Source organism: Felis catus, chromosome C2 (genome assembly GCF_018350175.1).
Source record: "Felis catus isolate Fca126 chromosome C2, F.catus_Fca126_mat1.0, whole genome shotgun sequence".
Lineage (NCBI taxonomy): Eukaryota > Metazoa > Chordata > Mammalia > Carnivora > Felidae > Felis > Felis catus.
Window position 1 is genome coordinate 114,147,341 of NC_058376.1, and position 20,981 is coordinate 114,168,321.

General features: G+C 36.7%; 2 protein-coding genes across 9 annotated transcripts in view; one reads left to right on the top strand and one right to left on the bottom strand.

Annotated features, from left to right (window-relative positions):
* Positions 1-20,981, top strand: part of PFN2 (profilin 2) — a 98,660-nt gene that overhangs the window by 67,024 nt on the left and 10,655 nt on the right. Inside the window, exons 4-5 of one of the 2 annotated variants that reach the window (XR_006585412.1) lie at positions 3,765-3,808; positions 12,678-12,909. The gene's annotated coding sequence lies outside the window, so the exon portion shown is untranslated. Of the gene's footprint in view, positions 1-3,764; positions 3,809-12,677; positions 12,910-20,981 lie in introns of those variants that run through there. The other variant, XR_006585411.1, reaches the window with a different exon arrangement.
* RNF13 (ring finger protein 13) overlaps positions 1-20,981 on the bottom strand; it is a 209,229-nt gene that overhangs the window by 58,040 nt on the left and 130,208 nt on the right. For 5 of the 7 annotated variants that reach the window (XM_045037444.1, XM_006936334.5, XM_019810575.3 and 2 more), the window contains one exon: positions 5,806-5,893. In XM_045037444.1, coding sequence (XP_044893379.1) covers positions 5,806-5,893 — 88 coding nt within the window. Of the gene's footprint in view, positions 1-5,795; positions 5,894-20,981 lie in introns of all 7 variants that reach the window. The other 2 variants (XM_045037446.1, XM_045037447.1) reach the window with 1 other exon arrangement.

The following is a 20,981-nucleotide window of genomic DNA, read 5'->3' on the forward strand; positions in this document are numbered from 1 at the left end:
TTATTAGAAGTGATATAACTTCTTTGAGTTATCATATCTAAAGAGATGTAAAAAGTTCCTCCTTTTAGTCAGAAGAAGAGGAGAAATGTATGCAAATATGAATAGCCATCTTGGAGACTTTGCAACATTATTTATCTACAGAAAACAAAACCAAACATGTTCTAGTTCACAAAATACTTTTAAAAACACTAAATTTTGGTGGCGCCTGGGTGGCGCAGTCGGTTAAGCGTCCGACTTCAGCCAGGTCACGATCTCGCGGTCCGTGAGTTCGAGCCCCGCGTCGGGCTCTGGGCTGATGGCTCAGAGCCTGGAGCCTGTTTCCGATTCTGTGTCTCCCTCTCTCTCTGCCCCTCCCCCATTCATGCTCTGTCTCTCTCTGTCGCAAAAATAAATAAACGTTGAAAAAAAAATTTTTTAAAACACTAAATTTTAATTCTAATCCACAAAACAATCCTGAAGTATACATTGCAGATAGTATTATCATGGTATCATAGACAAATGATAATTTAAATGGCCAGCCCCAACCTCTCCAGATTCATATATCCAATTGCCTGTTCAATATCTCCACTTGATTAGCTAATAGGTGTTTCAAACAATGTTTCTCAAACAGAACTCTCAAAGTCTCTTTCCTTTCAATCAGCTCTACTCCTACCTAGTCCTTTTCATCTGGGTAAACAACATTTGGTATTCACCTAGTTTCTCAGGCTGAGCATTTTGGAATCATTCTTGACTCCTCCCTTTCCTTATTCCTTCTATCAAATCCTATCAACTTCAAAATATATCCATAATTCTATCACCTCTTATCAGTCACTTCTAATACTCCAGATCACCATCACCTCTGGCAACATTCTGACTGGTCTCTTCCTAGGCACTCCTGCCCACCTTTCACCTTCAATCTGTTCTCCAAAGAGACCCAAAGTGATCCTTTTAAAATAAAAGATCAGGGGCTGAATGGCTCAGTGTCCGACTTAGGCCTACCTCATGATCTCAGGGCTGGTAGCTGGTGAGCCTGCATCAGGCTCTGTGCTGACAACTCAGTCTGGAGTCTGCTTCAGATTCTGTCTGTGTCTTTCTGTGCCCCTCCCCTGCTCACACACTGTCTCTGTCTCTGTCTCTCTCCCCTGACTCTCTCTCTAATACAAGTAAACACACATACACACGTAAATAATTTTTTAAATTCCTTTTAAAGTAAAAGATCACTTCAAACCTCTATTTAAAAGGTACACAGAACAAATTCCGAAGTTCTATAAATACCCCCTCTCTAACCTCATCCTCTGCCACTCTCTCTGCCTTGTTCACTCTACTCCAGCCAAGGTGGCTTTCTGCCACATCTTGAAAACACCAAAGATGCTTTATCTTTGAAGCTTTGCATTTTCTTGCTGTTCCCTTTCCTTGGAACACTGCTCCAGAAATCTGCATGGCTCAGCCTCTCACGGTAGACCTAATTCAAATGTCAAAGTCTCATAGAAGCCTTCTCTGACCACCCTATCGAAAACGGCCACTCTCCTCTAGTCCTTGTCGTGCTACATCCCTTCAGCCTGACAGGATTTTCTTTAAAGCACTTATCACTACTTGACATGCAGCATATCTCTTTGATTTTGTGTTCATTTCCTCTCTCCCACCCTAGAATGTAATAACAGCAGTAATGATAACAGCTGAATAACCATTAAAGGATTATTATTTTGCTGCTATTATATAATTTATAATGAATATACAATAATATAATTATTAGGTAATAGCTAAGTAACCACTACATGATGCTAAAAAGCAGGAGTCTTCTAGATGGTTTATACATCTGAATTCATTCAATCTTCAACAACAACCCAATGAGTGAAGTACTGTTATCATTCCCATTTTACAGATCAAAGAAGTGAGGGACAGAGATGTAAAGTAACATACGCTAGATTGCATAGCTAGAAGGCAGTCCAGCTGCAATTCAAACCCTGGCAGGCAGTACCCAGAAGCCACACTGTTAAATGCTGCATTCTGCTACATCAATGAAAGATATGAGAGCAGAGCCTTCAACTGAATTATTCCCTGCTGTAGTCACAGTGCCTAAAACAATACCTGAGGAGTACACTGTCAAAAACGACTTGTTGAAGGAAGACAGCAAGGAAAAGAGGAGAAGAAACAAACTCGGACATATTGATAACTTGCCCTGGTAAAATAATTAGGAATTTGCCTAGCCAAGACTCAAACTTGGGGCTCTACCTCCTAACCTAGGCTCTTGCAACTCTGCCATGGCATGGGTTTTCTCATACGCCTGCTTTTATATGATCTTCACTACCTTGTCAGGTCAAATAAGAATTAAAATTATTCACACTTTTACAGAGGAAAGTAAAGGGCTTAAAAGGTTAAGTTAACTTTCCCAAAGGCACAGGCTAGTTCACGTATCAACTAACCTAGAAGAATAAATCCCGCTTCTGTGATTGGGTGTTTTCCCCATCACATTCTGCCTCCTCCTAACAGTGACAAATGTATTGGCTCCACTGAGCGAACCCATCCTATGTTCTAGCTGAAATAAAAACAAATTCTTTGTGTGAAATGTCTGTATCAAGGGGCTTTTAAAACTTCCTTTCGTTTTTAGATACTAGAATGTCTGCTCTTAGGAGAACATGTGCAATATTCTTTGTGGCTACAGACTAAGCCTTTAAAAGGGGGGACAGATACATATCCTCTTTTTTTTGGTAACATTTATTTATTTTTGAGAGACAGAGCACAAGTTGGGGAAGGGCAGAAAGAGAGAGGGAGACACGGAATCCGAAGCAGGCTCCAGGCTCTGAACTGTCAGTCAGCACAGAACCCGATGTGGGGCTCAAACCCATGAACCACAAGATCGTGACCTGAGCCCAAGCTGGATGCTTAACCAACTGAGCCACCCAGGCACCCTGATACATGTCCCTTTTAATGAATCCGTGCCTTCCTTTCCTCTACTAAGTAATAGCAAAGATGAAAGTGGTAAAGGTCTTTTTTACAACATTTGTTTTTGGATATATGAAATGCCCAAAACACACATTCCCAAGGATGGAGCAAAATAAATTCAAGCAATAAAGTCAAGAACCAAAATTCTGACCAATCTTTGATATATAATAGCTCAGGTGGAACATTTCCATGGCAACAGCAGGATTACCTGGTTATGTGCTACTTTTAACATTTAGCACATTTTTCCTTAGGAACTGGCATGATTACCACAAAAAAGTTTACGGCAGTACAAAGGGAAAAACAGGTGTTATCAGTTAAGCATCCAACTTCGGCTCAGGTCATGATCTCACAGTTCCTGAGTTGGAGCCCCGCGACGGCCTCTGTGCTGACGGCTCAGAGCCTGGAGCCTGTTTTGGATTCTGTGTCTCCCTCTCTCTCTTTCTCTGCCCCTCCCTGTCTCACAATGTCTCTTTCTCAAAAATAAATAAATATTTAAAAAAAAATTAATAAAAAAAAAAAGAAAACCTGTAAAAAGACTAAATAGTTTACAAATATTAATCTGTTTAACCCAAACAAGACCTTAAGCAGGTCTTCAGGACCCATAAACACTAGGCTCAGGACTTTAGCAAAACACACAAAGAGTAAGTCCCTTGCTCAAAGCTATACAGCTAATACAAATGGAAGCTTCATGATGTGAATTTAAATTCATACCTATTTCTGGAGTATTTATGCTTTACATTTTGCTAGCAAAATATACAGGTAACAAAAGCTACTGACCTGGTTTTTGTTTTTTGTTTTTTGTTTTGTTTTGTTTTGTTTTGTTTTGTTTTGTTTTGTTTAAGGAGAAGAAAGTTGTGTCAAATCTGCAGTGCCAACAGTTTATTTGGTAAGTAAAATACCTTCATCAATTCCTTTAATTCTCAAGCAGTGACTATCAAATGTTTTGTGAAATGCTAGAACCTCTTAAGAGTTCTTCATACATTATAATGATTTAATCAGCTAGGATATTAAATAATAATCTTAAATATATATGGAAATACCAAAATATATACCAAGTTTTACTTTTTTTCCTAATGTTTACTTATTTTTGAGACAGAGATTGACAGAGCATTAGTAGTGGAGGCACAGGGAGAGAGGTAGACACAGAATCCAAAGTAGGCTCCAGGCTCTGAGCTATCAGCACAGAGCCCAACGCAAGGCTCAAACTCACAAACCATGAGATCCTAACCTGAGCCGAAGTTGGACGCTCAACTGACTGAGCTACCCACATGCCCCACCAAGTTTTACTTTCTAGAAATTGTAGCTTTTGCCTCAGATTACCAGGGGTAAGAAGGAAGAGGGTTCTACTCAAACAATAACAACAAATACTATCTTAAGCTATAAAAATATTTTTTAGTCAAGGACTCCAAAATACTTCCTATTAAGGATCTAATTATTTAAAGTCTTAAAGATATTCCAACGTAGGATATCAGTCCATAGCTTTATGTCTGCTCTTTGCTCCAAGCTCTTTCTTGCATATGAGACTCAATGGCACTTAGTAGCCAGAGGTATTATGGTTATGTGCTAGAAGAAAAACAAAAATAAAATACTTAATCATGAATGTTGGCAGTGTGTTTTGGGTTTTGAACCCAATTTCCAATGTGTATGTGGGGGCTCTTCCCCACACCATCAAACAACTCAACTCAATTTTGACATTATCTACCTGGAGATAGCATCTGATTCCACAGGTTAAAGATTTAGTCTCACAAAAAGCCCCCACCCATTCAGACACCAGTTGTAAGTCCAGATTATCATCTGTGCTTTTGATCTACCGATTAGAGGTTCCAGTGACAACCCCCTCCTTGGGTCTAATGAATTTGTTAGAGTGCCACATGGAGCCCAGAGAAATTATCTACTTACTAGATAGCAGTTTATTATGAAAGAATGTAATTCAGGAAGAGCCACATGGAAGAAATGCATAGGGCAAGGTTTGTGAGAAGGGTACACTCTTCCAGGCATGGAACTCTCCCCAGATCTCCACATGTTTACCAACCTAGATGCTCTCTGAACCCTGTCGTTTTGGGTTTTATGGAGGCTTCATTACACAGACATGACTGATTAAACCATTGGCCACTGGAGATCTATTCAACCTCCAGTCCCTTGCCTCTCCCCAGAGATCAGAGAGATGGGACTGAGAGCTCCAATTCTCTCATCAAATGGTTGGTTTTCCAGCCTACCAGGCACCTTCCTTAGGTGGAGTCCAAAAGTCATGTCATGAACATAACAAAAGATAACTTTATCACTCTCACCAAATTAAGTGAAAGCATACAGCTTAAAAATCTCAGATTAAAGCCAGTTATTTGGTTAAAATTGGCTCATTTTCCCTACAAGATAATATTTAGTCGAGAATAAGGGAAAACATTCCTATTTTGAATAAAAAGCTACAGGCATGTCCCTGTATATTAAGAAACTAATAACCAACTGGTGTAAGAAAGCTCAAGTACGTAGCTTTGAAATTTTATAAGAATGTAGCAGCTACTTAGTATATCCACTTAATATTGTGAATCTCTAAATAAATCACAAAAATCCTTCTATGGAAGCCTTAACTCAGCATGTTTATCTCTATTTAAAGCTTTGGTTTTCCTTTGGTTTTTGCCAAAATATCAACACATCTTCTACAATGAAACACAAAGGTAAAAGAAAAGGAAACAACTATTTGGAAAAGAACAAGTCAAGTTCACTTCAATATGAATAAAATTGTCCCAACAGGGTTAAGATGAGAGTTACCTTTCTGATAGAAAAGAAATTTGCTTTTTAAACAGAAAATGTGAAGAAAAAAATCTTAAGTTTTAGTTTCAAAAGATCTGTCAAACAGGAGAGAAGAAAAGTGATACCTGTACTTACTGTCGTTGGATCCCATGCTAATGAGGTCATCAGAGTCAACATTGTGAACTATGGCTGCTTTGTATCCTGCTCTCTGTGCATTTAAAACCTGCAGGTCAGAAAAACAATCATGATATGAGGAAGAGAGTGCATTGTCATACAGTCACTCAACTTCAACATAAATTAGCAAGTCTGTACCATGTGTCTAGGACTAGATTATGTATATATATGTAAGAATGGATCTCAAATATGTTCTTGAAATAGAACATGTTTTACAATTGATTATCAATGACTTTAGACATCTTCTTGACTTCGTTAATGGCACTAAATGAATGAGAAACAAATAAAAAACAGAGATACAAGCTCAAATACTAGAAAGATCCAAAGCAATAAACATGTCTAGTGCTAATACGTAGAGACTTGCTATGCTCAGGCTCAAGAGTCATCAGCCCCTGAGCATTGAAATTGACCTCTGATGCTTACTAGTGGGATAAACTTGGACAAATTATTTTTCCTCATGTGGATTAATCAGAATAATTTTATTCTACCACTGAAAAAAAAAAATCCAACCAATCTTCAGAAGATAAGATTGCCTTGAGGAACCAATATTTTATTCATCTTTACAGCCTCTATAGCACCTACAAAATAGCCTCACAGAATAGGCACTCACTAAACATTACTTGAATGAGTAAATGTATAAAATATACGCTCTAATTAATAGCCCACATTATAACATTACAAACACAAGAGAGGAAATTAGGCAGAGCTCTTTTTTTTAAGCTTATTTATTTATTTTGAGAGAGAGAGAGGGAGGGAGGGAGGGAGAATGCGCACTCGTGAGCAGACGAAGAGCAGAGAGGCAGAGACAGAATCCGAAGCAGACACCATGCTGTCAGCACAGAGCCTAAAGCAGGGGTTCAATCCCAAGAACCAAGAGATCATGACCTGACCTAACTCGAGAGTCTGAGCCATCTTAGTACCCCAAGCAGAGACAGTTTAAGAAACTAATTAAAATAGCATAAATAGTTCACCAACACAGGTAGTACTGCTCTAACATTAGGAATACAGCAAGAAAATTAACCAGCCAACAAAACTGTTACAAGGAATGTTCTGTAGTCCTGCAAGAAAATGTCAATAATAAGAAAGGTGTTTTTTTTGTTTATGTGTCCATTTTTAAGCAGATTTTGTTACCCAGCTAAAATTGAGAAAATGCTAGCTTTAAAGCTTCTTCCCCATAGATACTGCCGCTGTTTCAAGGGGAAAGAAAAATACTCTTAAGAAAGATTATTAGTTTCTAAATCTTATTTCTTATTTGCTACTTATATATTAATCTATTATTCATTCATTATATTACCATAGCAGGCAAGACTTCATGTAGATTTCGCTTAAACAAAAGTAGAGTTGGCTGGGGTTACTATTAGTTTATTTGATGCTTTAATGACCATTTTAACTGTTCCCCAAAAGCTAACCAAGTAACTGAGGAGAAATGTTTCTTGCACACATCCAAGAACAACTGTTCCCAGAGATACAATTTAAGAAATATAAAATTCATATCAAAAGCTGTTCTTTTCTAATAAATAAACAAGTTTGGCTTTCTTTTTAAAGCCAACTAATGCACACAGTCATTGAAATTACATGTATTAGCTTGTTTCTCTGCAAAATATATATTTGTGAGCAAAGATACAACATGATAGGACATGCAGAAAAGAGGTCTCAGGAGCCATAATAAAGAGTAAAAAAGGGGGCGCCTGGGTGGCTCAGTCGGTTGAGCATCTGACTTCGGTTCAGGTTATGATCTCCCTGTTCATGCATGGGTTTGAGCCCTGCATCGGGTTCTGCACTGGCAGCGTGGAGCCTCCTTGGGATTCTCTCTCTCTCTCTCTCTCTCTCTCTCTCTCTCTCTCCCTCCCTCCCTCCCTCCCTCCCTCCCTCCCTCTCTCTCTGCCCCTCCCTCCTCAATAAATAAATAAACATTAAAAAAAAAAATAAAGCTTCTCTGTTAAAAAAAAAAAGTAAAAAAAGTTCAACTCAGTAAGTATTTGAGTTCACATAATAAAACTACATTAAGGTACTGTGCGACACAATGCAGAACTCAAAAGGTGAATCAGAAACCACTATCCTCAAAGAGATCTCAATACTCACAGATATCCAAACAGGTCAAGTACTTTCTTGCCTCTCTATCTGCTCACACTATTATCTCTGCGAGGAATAAGGTTTTGTCTTCTGAATCAGGCCTTAAAATTCCGTGATCTCCATGAAGCCTGCCTGTTCAATGCCCAATTCTGCATGTTTTTTTTCAAGCACCCACATAATTCCTCCCCACTTAGAGTATTTATATAAATTTTTTTACATTTTTCTTAAAGATCTTATATAGTGCCTTACATTATATTTACATATACATGTACTATCCCATTTTGAAAAAAACCCTTCATGGGGTCCTTAAATTTCCCGCAGTTCTCTGTGTGAACTTTTGTGGTAAGAAGGGACAAAGCAATCATCAATTTTACAAAAGGTTTTCTGACCCCCAAATTGTTAAGAACCACCAAAATAAATTATTGGATTTACAACAATCTGCTACATGTATAACTAAATCTAGTCATTAGGTTCTTAAAATTGCATGGAGCAAATGAGGAGAAATGTTTCTTTCACACATTCAAAATGCAATTGTTTCCATAAATACAGTATTATATCAATATCAAAAGCTGTTCTCTGCCAACAAAATAATAAAATTCCTGAAACAGAAAACTTAGAAAACCACTAAAATACAGAGGAATTTTGAACGTACAAGTGTGAATTCCAAAAAATAGAAACATGTTTCCCCAAGGCTTTTGTTATTGTTTTTATTTATCTCTAAAATAAAGTATTAAAATTAAATCAAGAAACATATTACATATGGAACCAACAGACTTATGAATACAAACAAGTAAAATACATCCATGTTTATGAACCTCAAAACTCATGTGTCAGTCAAATTAAATTACATTTTTAACTAAGCAGCAGCTGGTATTTTTAAGAACACAAGGCAAAAATAAAACCTAAATCATTTAGTAAACATGTGCAAAGTTTCACATTCATAAAATGCAACCTCAAACACATGGTGTCAGATGGAGGCAAAGAACTCAAAGATTCATGAATAAAAAGCATGCACGGTGAACAAACCTAAATTCCAAGAGACATCAAAACTGAGAATTTCAGTCAAAAGCCTTCTGAATTGTATTGCCAATCTGCCTTTTTAAGAAGACTGATTGATCAGAGCTATTAAGCTGAAATTGTGGTGAATACTGTAAATATTTTACATCCAATCAACAAACTAGCTGCAACTAAATTATGATGGCCAGGTGGCACCTACCCAAGAGTTTTGAAGAAATATGGACTGCTGACTTGTTATTATAAGTAGCCAGTATGTCAGAAGACAGCAGACTGCCAATGGAAGAGCCTTCAATAAGACAGGTTCTAAAAAAGGAACCCTGGAGGGGCACCTGGGTGGCTCGGTTGGTTAAGTGTCCATCTTTTGATTTCAGTTCAGGTTATGGTCTCACAGCTCATGAGAGTGAGCTGCATGTCAGGCTCTGCACTGACAGCGTGGAACCTGCCAGGGATTCTCTCTCTCCCTCCCTCTCTGCCCCCCAACCCCACTCTCAAAATAAATAAATAAGAGGAACCCTGGAAATGACACAATAGTCCCTCTTATTTCCAGACTGGACAAATTCGTAATCCTGACACTAATAAAATAAGCCTTGTAAGAAGAATTGATTGAGCTGTCAAGATTGTAAGTCGAGATCTTTTATGGGACACAAAGGCATGAGAAGTTGGGGGAAACTGTTGATGGAATACACATAACAAGCTGCAGAGCAAAAGCTATAATGAATAAAGGAAACCTCTATATGCTAGTGCTTTATATATACTATCTCTAATACCTAACACAACTCTACATAGTATTTTGGAAATGAGGAAAAATAGGTAAATGAAACTGCCCTAAGATCACATTTAGGCAGAGCTGAGATGTGAATATACTTTTATCTGATTACACAGAGAAGCATGGGATTTCCAATGATTCAGGAGGAGAAACAGAACAATTAATCTCACTTAACATTTTACAAATGTCTGGGAAGAGGAAGCAAACTGAGAAAGCATCAAGACTCAGACACCATGATTGTAAAATCTTGTGGGCCAAATAAAAAAGTGCTAAAATATTGTAACAGAGTTTGTGGAAACATAGAGGGGAAAAAGGTGTAGGCTGAAACACCTATGGCAGATTTTATGGGACTGTATGACACTTTAATAAAGAGAGAAGATTTGAGCTAACAGTAGAAAAGAGTTGGGGTAAATTTCTCATATGAAAGAAAAGAAAAATAACAGAAGTCAGGATCTAGCAAAGCCTGTTAAAAACAAAACAAAATAAAACACAGAGTTGACATTGCTAAACAAAGAAGAATGTCACTGGAAGGAAGAGCAGCAGAGGAGTTAAAGTTATAAACTCTTGGAATGAGATTCCCAGGCTTCAAATTCTGACTCTGTCATATGCAAGCTGTACAAACTTAGACAACCAAGCACTTAAATAGTGCTTAAACAGCACCTGGCACATATTAAATAAGTGCTGGCTATGATTATTGTCATTGCTATTGATTTTTACTGTTGCTCTAGGAGACTCAGAGGTGAGGAGAGAGAGAAAACAAGGGGACAGATTGTGTAGTACCTTAAAGACCATTCCGAAAAACAGATAAGGGGTCTACTCTGTCAAGGGTTTACATAAGGCAAGTGAATAAGGGGTTGACATGGCTAAGGCAGTATTTTAGAACAATTTGGTATACTGAGATTGATCTGGAAAGGAAAAACTGAAGACTCAGGGCTGCTATGACAAGGCAGAATAATAGAATGATGGAAATGATATGAAAGAAAATAGAACGATGGCAATGATATGAAAGAATGCTATCTTTTATTCTTCTTCATAAACTAATTTTTGAACTTAGGAAACTTGGGGGACGCATTTAACCAAAAATGGGAAAGCTGAGAAGTGCAGGTTGTTTTCATAAGGACAAAGAAAGGAATGACTCTGAGCACACTAAATCTGAGAGGTAGCAAGGTTTCTATATATAGATTTTTTTCTAGGTAGATAAAACAGATTAAGATGAGATAAAAACTTAAAGATTTTCAACATTAATTCACTCATTCATTCAACAAATATTTGAAATAAATCTACCCACCTGGTGTTAAAAATAATTACCCTATCAAAATAACACCAGAATTCTTCACAAAGCTACAACAAATAATCCTAAAATTTGTATGGAACCAGATAAGACTCTGAATAGCCAGAGCAATCTTGAAAAATAAACCCAAAGCAGGAGGCATCACAATCCAGGACTTCAAGCTGTAATCATCAAGACAGTATGGTACTGGCATAAGAACAGACACTCAGATCAATGGAACAGAATAGAGAACCCAGAAATGGACCCACAAACCTATGGCCAACTAATCTTTGACAAAGCAGGAAGGAATATCCAATGGAATAAAGACAGTCTCTTCAGCAAGTGGTGATGGGAAAACTGGACAGCGATATGCAGAAGAATGAACCTGGACCACTTTCTTAACTGTACACAAAAAGAAACTCAAAATGGATGAAAGACCTAAATGTAAGACAGGAAGCCATCAAAATCCTCAAGGAGAAAGCAGGCAAAAACCTCTTTGATCTTGGCCGCAACTTCTTACTCAACACGTCTCTGGAGGCAAGGGAAACAAAAGCAAAAATGAACTACTGGGACCTCATCAAAATAAAAAGCTTCTGCACAGCAAAGGAAACAATCAGCAAAACTAAAAGGCAACCAGCAGAATAGGAGAAGATATTTGCACGACATATCAGATCAAGGGTTAGTAGCCAAAATCTATAAAGAACTTACCAAACTCAACACCCAAAAAACAAATAATCCAGTGAAGAAATGGGCAAAAGGCATGAAAAGACACTTCTCCACAGGAGACATCCAGCTGGCCAACCGACACATGAAAAAATGCTCAACATCACTCATCATCAGGAAAATACAAATCAAAACCACAATGAGATACCACCTCACACCTGTCAGAATGGCTAACATTAACAATTCAGGCAACAACAGATGTTGGCTAGGATGCGGAGAAAGAGGATCTCTTTTGCCCTGCTGGTGGGAATGCAAGCTGGTGCAGCCACTCTAGAAAACAGTATGGAGGTTCCTCAAAATATTAAAAATAGAACTATCCTATGACCCAGCAATTGCACTACTGGGTATTTATCCAAGGGATACAGGTGTGCTGTTTCAAAGGGACACATGCACCCCAATATTTATAGCAGCACTATCAACAATAGTCAAAGTATAGGAAGAGCCCAAATGTCCATCAATGGATGAATGGATAAAGAACATGTGGTACATATATACAATGGAGTATTACTTAGCAATCAAAAAGAATGAAATCTTGGCATTTGCAACTACGTGGATGGAACTGGAGGGTATTATGCTAAGTGAAATTAGTCAGAGAAAGACAAATATCATATGACTTCGTTCATATGAGACAAAACAGATGAACATAAGGGAAGGGAAGCAAAAATAATATAAAAACAGGAAGGGGGACAAAACATAAGAGACTCTTAAATATGGAGAAAAACCAGAGGGTTACTGGAGAGGTTGTGGGAGGGGGGATGGGCTAAATGGGTAGGGGGCATTAGGGAATCTACTCCTAAAATCATTGTTGCACTATATGCTAACTAATTTGGATGTAAATTAAAATAGTAAAATTAAAAAAATTAAAAAATTAAATAAATAAACTTGTAATAAAACGTAACCCATTCATAGTTTTACATTTCCTACAGTCTTCAAACCCCTTTAACATCTATACGTGAACTAAGTGTACTTTGTTTTTCCTCTTAGAGGAGATACTACAAAGAAGCAGACCTGTGTATATCTCTAAGCTATATACCTGCAAGAATTGTAAAAATTCAACAGAGCTGACTTTCCTTCATGGGAAAGGACCTTGAAAAGAATTCAATTATTGTATCAGACAGCAGTCCAGATGGTCATGTAAAATAAGAGACACTTGTAACAACAGTATTTTTTTTATCTGAAATGCATTTCAAATAAAAGACTCAAGTATTTATCTGAATTATAGTATTCTTTTTGCATGAAGAATAATTTGTAACACTTGAACAACAGGGAAAAGGTGAGCTCAAAACCAAGATTACTTCAGAAAGACAGGTAATATTCCATGAACACCATACACTTACCTCATTGTAGCTGCCCAGTGTTTCTGAGAACATCTGCCTTCAAGTGATGGGCAAAAGATATTTGATTCAAAATGGTAGTCAATTTTAAATATATTCTCTAATTTTTGTGAGAAAACCTTAAGTTTAGTTGATTATTTCAACATTTTGTTCTAAATGTAAAAAGGTGATTTATTTTAACTAGGAAGCTGGAAGAATATACTGAAATATGTCAGAGTGAGTAATTCATTCAGAATAAAAATATGATTTAGAGGGAAATTTCCGGGATGTTACAATTTTATTTACTAAAACAAGCAAAGTGATAATAGAAATTTTAAAAGATGCAATAAACATAGGGAAAATTCTACTCTCCTGGCTTGGGTATAAATATAAAAAATATATCTATCTCGAGATGCATTGTAAGTGCTTGACTACTAGGAAGAGAATGCCTAAATTTTCTTGAACTTCCATTTAATCATGTGGTACCTTCAGTGACTTTAAAGCATCTTTTATTTTCCTTTGGCTCTCAATTTACTTTCCTGCCCAAGAATGAACTTGAGTTCATATTTTAAATAGATACTTTAAAATATTTCTACATTGATAGTGTTGTCTACAAAAAAAATAATTAACATCATATTTTCTGGTGAAACACTAAATGTCTTCTGAGTAACAGCAGCAAGGGAAAGATATTCACTCACACCACATCTATTCAGCATTGTACTGAAAGTCTGGCCAATGAAATAAGGAAGGTGGAGGGCACAGGGCAGAGTGGGGGTGGAGAAGAAAAGTGATTACAAAGATCACAAAGGAAGGTGCTCTTAATTTGCAAATTGATATAATCAACCTGATGAATTAATAAAAGGCTACAAGAGGAAACAACTGAGTTTAGAATTCTATATCCAGCTTAAACTCTTCCTTCAAAAATAAAGATGAAATTAAGATATTTCCAGATCAACAAAAACAGAGAATTTGTGTCAGTAGATCTACAAGAAATATTTTAAAAACTCCTTCAGGCTGAGATGAATGAAGAGTAGTCAATAATTTGAATCTACAGGGGCACCTGGGTGGCTCAGTCGGTTAAGCATCCAACTTTGGCTCAGGTCATGATCTCACAGCTTGTGAGTTTGAGCCCCGCATCAGGCTCTGTGCTGACAGCTCAGAGCCTGGAGCCTGATTTGGATTCTGTGTCTCCCTCTCTCTCTGTCCCTCCCCTGCTCACATGCTGTCTCTCTCTCAAAAATAAATAAATATTAAAAAAAAAATTTTTAATAAAAAAAATAATTTGAATCTACACAAAATAAACAGCATCAGTAAATGTAACTACGTAGGTAATATGAAAGCAGTATAAGGACATTTTTATTTGTAACTCTTTTCTTCTCCTATTTGCTTTAGAAGACAGCTGCTAAGAAAAATAATGTCTTAATGGACTTATATAAAGATACAATTTATATGACAATAATAGTACAATAGCATGATAGAGGAGGTAGGGAATAAAGGTATATTGGACCAAAATTTTTATATACTATTTAAACTTAGTATTAATCTGAACTACATTGTTTTAATTTAAAATGTTAACTGCAATACCAGGACAATCACTATGAAAATAATTTAAAAATATATAGAAGAAACAATAAGGAACTTAATAAGGTATGCTAGAAAATACCCATTTGACACAAAAGAAGGCAGGAATCGAAAAAATAGAAAAGACATGAGTGAGAGAAAACAAATTGACAGAGGTATATCCTATTTTATAAGTAGTTACATTAAAGGTAAACAGACTGAATATTCCAATAAAACACCAGAGAATGACAGAATGGATTTAAAAACATGTTCCATCTATGTGCTTTCTATAAGAAAATCAAACTTTAAACAATTCAAGGACACATATAGGTTGAAAATGAAAGGAAAAAGATATATCGTGCAAACAGTACAAAACTTAAAGATAAAAATTCTTATTAAGACAAAGACATTTTATAATGTTTTCCATCAGGAAGATACAGGCACTATAAAAGTATATGCACCTAAATACAGAGTTCCAAAATATACGAAGCAGAAACAGAGAAAAGTGAAGGGAGAAACACACAATTCAACAATAATAGTTGGAGACGTCAGTGCCCCACTCTTTCTAATGGATAGAAGAACTAGTCAGAAGATAACAAAGAAATGGAAGACTTGAACAAAACTATAAACCAGCTACACCTTACAGACCTCTATAAAACATTCTACTCAACAATAAACATTCTTCTCAAGTGCATATTCTCCAGGGTAGACCAGATGTTAGGCCATTAAATAATCTTCAATAACTTTAAAAGTACTAAAATCATACAAAGTTCTCCAAACACAATGAAGTTAGAAATCAATATTAGACGGAAATTTGAGAAATTCCCAAATATGTCAAAATTAGACAACACAGCCTGAATAACCCATGAGTCAAAAAAGAAATCACCAGGGAAATTGTAAAATACTTTGAGATGATGAAAACAAAACATATCAAAACTTATGCAATGCAGCTAACACTGTGCATTTGACAAAATCAACACACTTTCATGATAAAAACCCTCAATAAATATCAAAACAGTATGGTACTGGCACAAAAATAGACACATAGATCAATGGAAAAAAATAGAAAGCCCAGAAATAAACCCCACACTTAGATGGCCAATTAATCTACAACAAAGGAGGCAAGAATATACAATGGGAAAAAGATGGTCTCTTTAACAAATGGTGTTGGGAAAATGGTCAACTACATGCAAAAGAATGAATATGGACTACTTCTTATACCATCCACAAAAATAAACTCAAAATGGATTAAAAATCTAAATGTGAGACCTGAAACCACAGAACTCCCAGAAACAAACATAGGCAGTCATCTCTGACATTGGCCTTAGTGACATTCTCCTAGATATGTCTCCTCAGACAAGGGAAACAAAAGCAAAAATAAACTACTGGGACTACACCAAAATAAAAAGCTTTTGCAGAGTAAAACAAATCATTAACAAAACAAAAAGGCAACCTACTGAGTGGGAGAAGATATTTGCAAATGATTTATCTGGTAAGAGGTTAATATCCAAAATATACAAAGTATACAACTCAACACCAAAATATCTGTTGATGAGGATGTGGAGAAAAAGGAACCCTAGGTTACCGCTGGTGGGAATATAAATTAGTGCAGCCACTGTGGAAAGCAGTATAGAGGTTCCTCAAAAATTAAAAATAGAAATACCCCATAACCCAGTAATTCTACTACCGGTATTTACCTAAATAAAACAAAAACACTAATTCAAAAAGATATATGCACCCCCATGTTTACTGCTGCATTATTTACAATACCCAAGACACAGAAGCAACTTAAGCATCCACTGATAGAAGAATGGATAAAGAAAATGTGGTGGATGTGCGCATGCGCGCGCGCGCGCGCGCGCACACACACACACACACACACACACACACACACACACCCACACAATGTAGGATTACTCAGTCATAAAAAAGAATGAGATCTTGCCATCTGTGGGACAATATGGATGGACCTAGAGGTATTATGCTAAGGGAAATAAGTCAGACAAAGGCAAATACCAAAAGATTTCATTTATGTGTGAAATCTAAAAACCAAAACAAAGCAGAAATGGCGCAAGTACAGACAGCAAACTGGGGTTGCCAGAGGGGAAGAGGATGAGGGCAAAAAGGGATGAAGGGGAGTGGCAGGTACCAGCTGCCAGTTATGGAAAAAAAAAAGTCACAGGGATGAAAAGTAGAGCATAGGAAATACAGTCGATGGTATTGTAATACCGTTGTATGGTGACAGACGGTAGCTATGCTTGTGGTGAGTATAGTGTAACACATAGAGTTGTTAAATCATCATGTTGTACACCTGAAACTAATGTAACATTATGTGTTAACTACACTTCAATTAAAGAAAATGGAAGAAAAAGGATCTTCAACAAATGGTGCTGGAACAATTAAACATCCATATGCAAAAAAATGAAATAAAAAACAACTTTGATGTATCCCTTGTACCAAATTCAAATGACAACTAAAAATGAACCACTTAGACCTAAATCTAAAACATTAAAACTACAAAATTCCTAGAAGAAAATATAAGGGGAAACCTTTGTGACCTTAGGAAGGCAAATTTTTTTTATATGTAACACCAAAAGTACATTCATAAAAAGAGAATTAGGTTTCATCAATATTAAGAATTTCTTCTCTTCAAAAGGCATGTCAGGAAAAAAACAAGCCATAGGCTAGAAGAAAATGTTTGTACTATGCATATCTGATAAAAACAAAAAACTTGATTAACTTTTTAGAATTCATTTTGATGATTATTCTAGTAATGACAGCAAAAGACTAAAGAGACTCTCTACCAAGAAGGCACACTGGTGGCAAATACACATGTGAAAAGTGCTCAGAAAAAAACTGATGAATGCATGAACGAATGAATGAATGAGTGAATGATGGGGTCTGGCTTTCCTGAAGGCATCTGCTACTTGATTAACTGTTTAGAATCCATTTTGATGATTACTCTAGTGATGACAGCAAGTGAAAGAATTCTAGTGCAAACATACATACGAAAGCAAGATAAAAATAAGTTGTAAATATCTCTATCTTAGGACCCTTCTAGTAGGACAAATCACTCTTAAAGTGTTGGCTACATTAGGATAAACACAGTAAAGTAGGGCTGCTTCTTATGGTATTTCTTAATAAAAGATGATGGTATCATGCCAAGTTCATCTGAGTCAAACAATTTGGGGGGGAACCAATTTTATTTGGTCCGTATCCTCAGCTTTCTAAAGATCTGCCCTGATGCAGGGGTGGATTTTAGACTATTCAGTTAAGACTGCAAAAATGACAAATTCCATAAAAAGCTCTTATCTCAATTAGGCCTTTGATAGGTACTCAGGGAGTTCAAGATAATACTACTAGACAAAGAGAGTGCAGATGGACATCCATCAACGACTAACAAGAACATGTGTCTCCACCTCACCACCTTGGCTACTATAGTAAGAGTTCCTGCTTTGTTTCCAGGCTAACAATTTATTTCCTCAGCTCTCCTCATTTGCAGAAAGTATCTAAGAATTAAAAGTTGCTATTATCTTCTTTTCATAAAGACTTTATTAGATGATCTTTGGAGGCCTCCGAGATTTTATGCTTCTCCCTTCATCTCTATTATTTCATATTTTAAATTTTGATTTGCAACCCATCTTATGGCAGAATAAAAATCTTCACTAGTCTCATTCAGACATTTTTCTCCTCTACTTGTTTTTTACTTTCTCCTGAAGTAGAGTAGAGGCTACTGACCTGTTCCTCAGCCAGTTCCAAAGCATATCAGTTTGTTTTAAACTGTTTAGGGAATTTAAACGGTGGTCAGACCCTTTGTATTTACTCATATGCTCTCAGTACTATCATGAGAGCATACTAAATAAAGTTCCAGGAGATGATCTGGCTACTGAATACAGCTTAGACTACGAGATGATAAAATTACATATACTCAGCGGAAGTTCATTCAGCAAGTCCCACAGCTAGGTAGTACTTGCTAGAGAGTTTGGAGGTGGAGTCCTTACCACTGCTGCTCTTGGGAGAGCAGGTTAACTCCAAAGTTGCATGGTAAAAGAGGCCATCCTCCAAAGATGGGGTCCTTAATGACTACTAGGTATCGAAGTTCAATAATTTAGTGACTTTGGTTCACTAGGAAGGATATAAGTTGTTGCACCACGAATTCTAGCTATTGGTGCACTGCCTATCAAAGCTGTGGACCTTAAAGTAAAGAGCAGGTGTGCACAAATTCCACTGGAAGCATCACCACACTTCATTCAGTTTCACTACAGGGAGGATGATCAGGTTAGGACATATGAATTAAAGGACATATCTTTTTAAGTACAATAAATGGAGAAAAATGTAAAGGAGCTAAATTTGGCTTCTGCTATTGGTAATAAGAAATAAGTTTCTTGGCCACACACATGCTAGCTAACCTTATCTCATGCTCTCACATATAGAAGTTTCCTGGAAGTGAATTCCTAGTTCGCTGATTTGCAGCAATTAGAATTCAGCAGGCCCCACGGGCACTAGTTCACGTAGGATTTCTTCACTGCTGGTACGATGTTCAGCTCCCCTATCAGAAATGTGGAGACAATGCTAGAATCTATGAAACACCAATTCCTACTGTAGCCATTATGCTTAATATATGATAGCTGGAATTAAGTCTCCTGATTTTTTTGTAAACACTTCAGTGCTGGCATGAGGGCAGGCCTTGAAAAAGTAATGATCTCATCTTTTCATGATATTGTTCATATAAATGATACCACTGAGTTTAAAAAAAAAATTGACATAGAAGAACTTCCCCATCCTGATAAAGAACTTCTTGGTAAAAACTTTAATTATCAGAAAACTAAACCTGGTATCATCTAGAAAAACAGAGATCTGACAAAATAAACTGACATTTAGGATATTTTGAATGTAAGATTGTATGTTCCTTAAGGAAAGGAACTACCTTATTTGTATACATTTCAAGCCTAGAAGAAGCTCTCTCACATAAACATTTGTTTAATCAAACTAAATCACAACCAAGGTAAAGGTCTATCCAGCCCTACCCAGCAAGACATACGCCACAAAAATAAAAGTTCCTTATCTCTGGGCTTAAACTTAGTTCCCCTGGAAATATATGCCAAAAATTTTACTTCAGTCATCATGGATAAAAATGTTCCTAAAATATTTTGCATTTTCCCAACTTTTTCAGTAAAAGGTACCCAATATGATTTGACCTTTTCCAGTGACCTGGGGATCATTATGAAATATGCTTTCTCAAACCCCAGCTGGTTTTTCTCCTTAATGTTAAGTGTCAAATGTCACTTCCTCTCTCTCTGTACTCACTAGTAGTAGGCTACAAGTAGTCATTCCAGCCTTTCCCCACCCTTAATTCTTTTCGGTGGTACAGAAACAAAAAGGTAACCCTGATAAGTATTCAATTCTTAAAAAAAAAAAAAAAAAAAAAAAAAAATCAAGTACATACAAGTTCCAAGAAAAATTGTCAAGAAAAGCGTGTGGTTTTAATGCTGAAACGTTGTGACATTTATTATGGTGATGCAAAGGCACGCTTCCTCTCTTATTTAAGGTTATATTTTAAGAGTGTTGACCTTTTGACAAATGGTAAATGTTTAGGCTTGGAGATAAGTTGAATTTATTTGTTTCGTTAGAAAATATTTTTGGTAGGGCTGGTAAAATCTGTGTCCGCATGCAAAGCCATACTTGTTTCAAGTGTAGCAGAAAACAGAAGCTAGAATCCTTGGGAACTTTAAAAATTAAAGATTTTATGTTACATTCCAGTAGCAGCATTTTATTTTAAACAAAATTTTTAATGTTTTTTTTTTATTTTTTAACATAATTTACTTTATTTTTTAATTTTTTTTTTAACATTTACCTATTTTTGAGAGACAGAGAGAGACAGAGCACAAGCAGGGGAGGGGCAGAGAGAGAGGGAGACACAGAAACTGAAGCAGGCTCCAGGCTCTGCTGATAGCACAGAGCCCGACACGGGGCTTGAGCCCCTTGAACTGTGAGATCATGACCTGAGCTGAAGTCGGACACTTAACTGAGCCACACCGGTGACTCTTTAATATAATTTATTGTCAAGTTAGCTAACTACAGTGTATACAGTGGGCTCTTTGATTCAGGAGTAGATTCCCGTAATTTATCACTTACATACAACACCCAGTGCTCATCCCAATAAGCGCCCTCCTCAATGCCCATCTCCCATTTTCCCTTGCCTTCCACTCCCCATCAACCTTCAGGTTGTTTTCTGTATTTAAGAGTCTCTTATGTTTTTGCCCCCCTCTCTGTAACTATTTTTTTCTCCTTCCCTTCCCCCATGGTTTTCTGTTAAGTTTCTCAAATTCCATATGTGAGTGAAAACATGTATCAGTCTTTCTCTGACTGACTTATTTCACTTAGCGTAATACCCTCCAGTTCTATCCATGTTGCT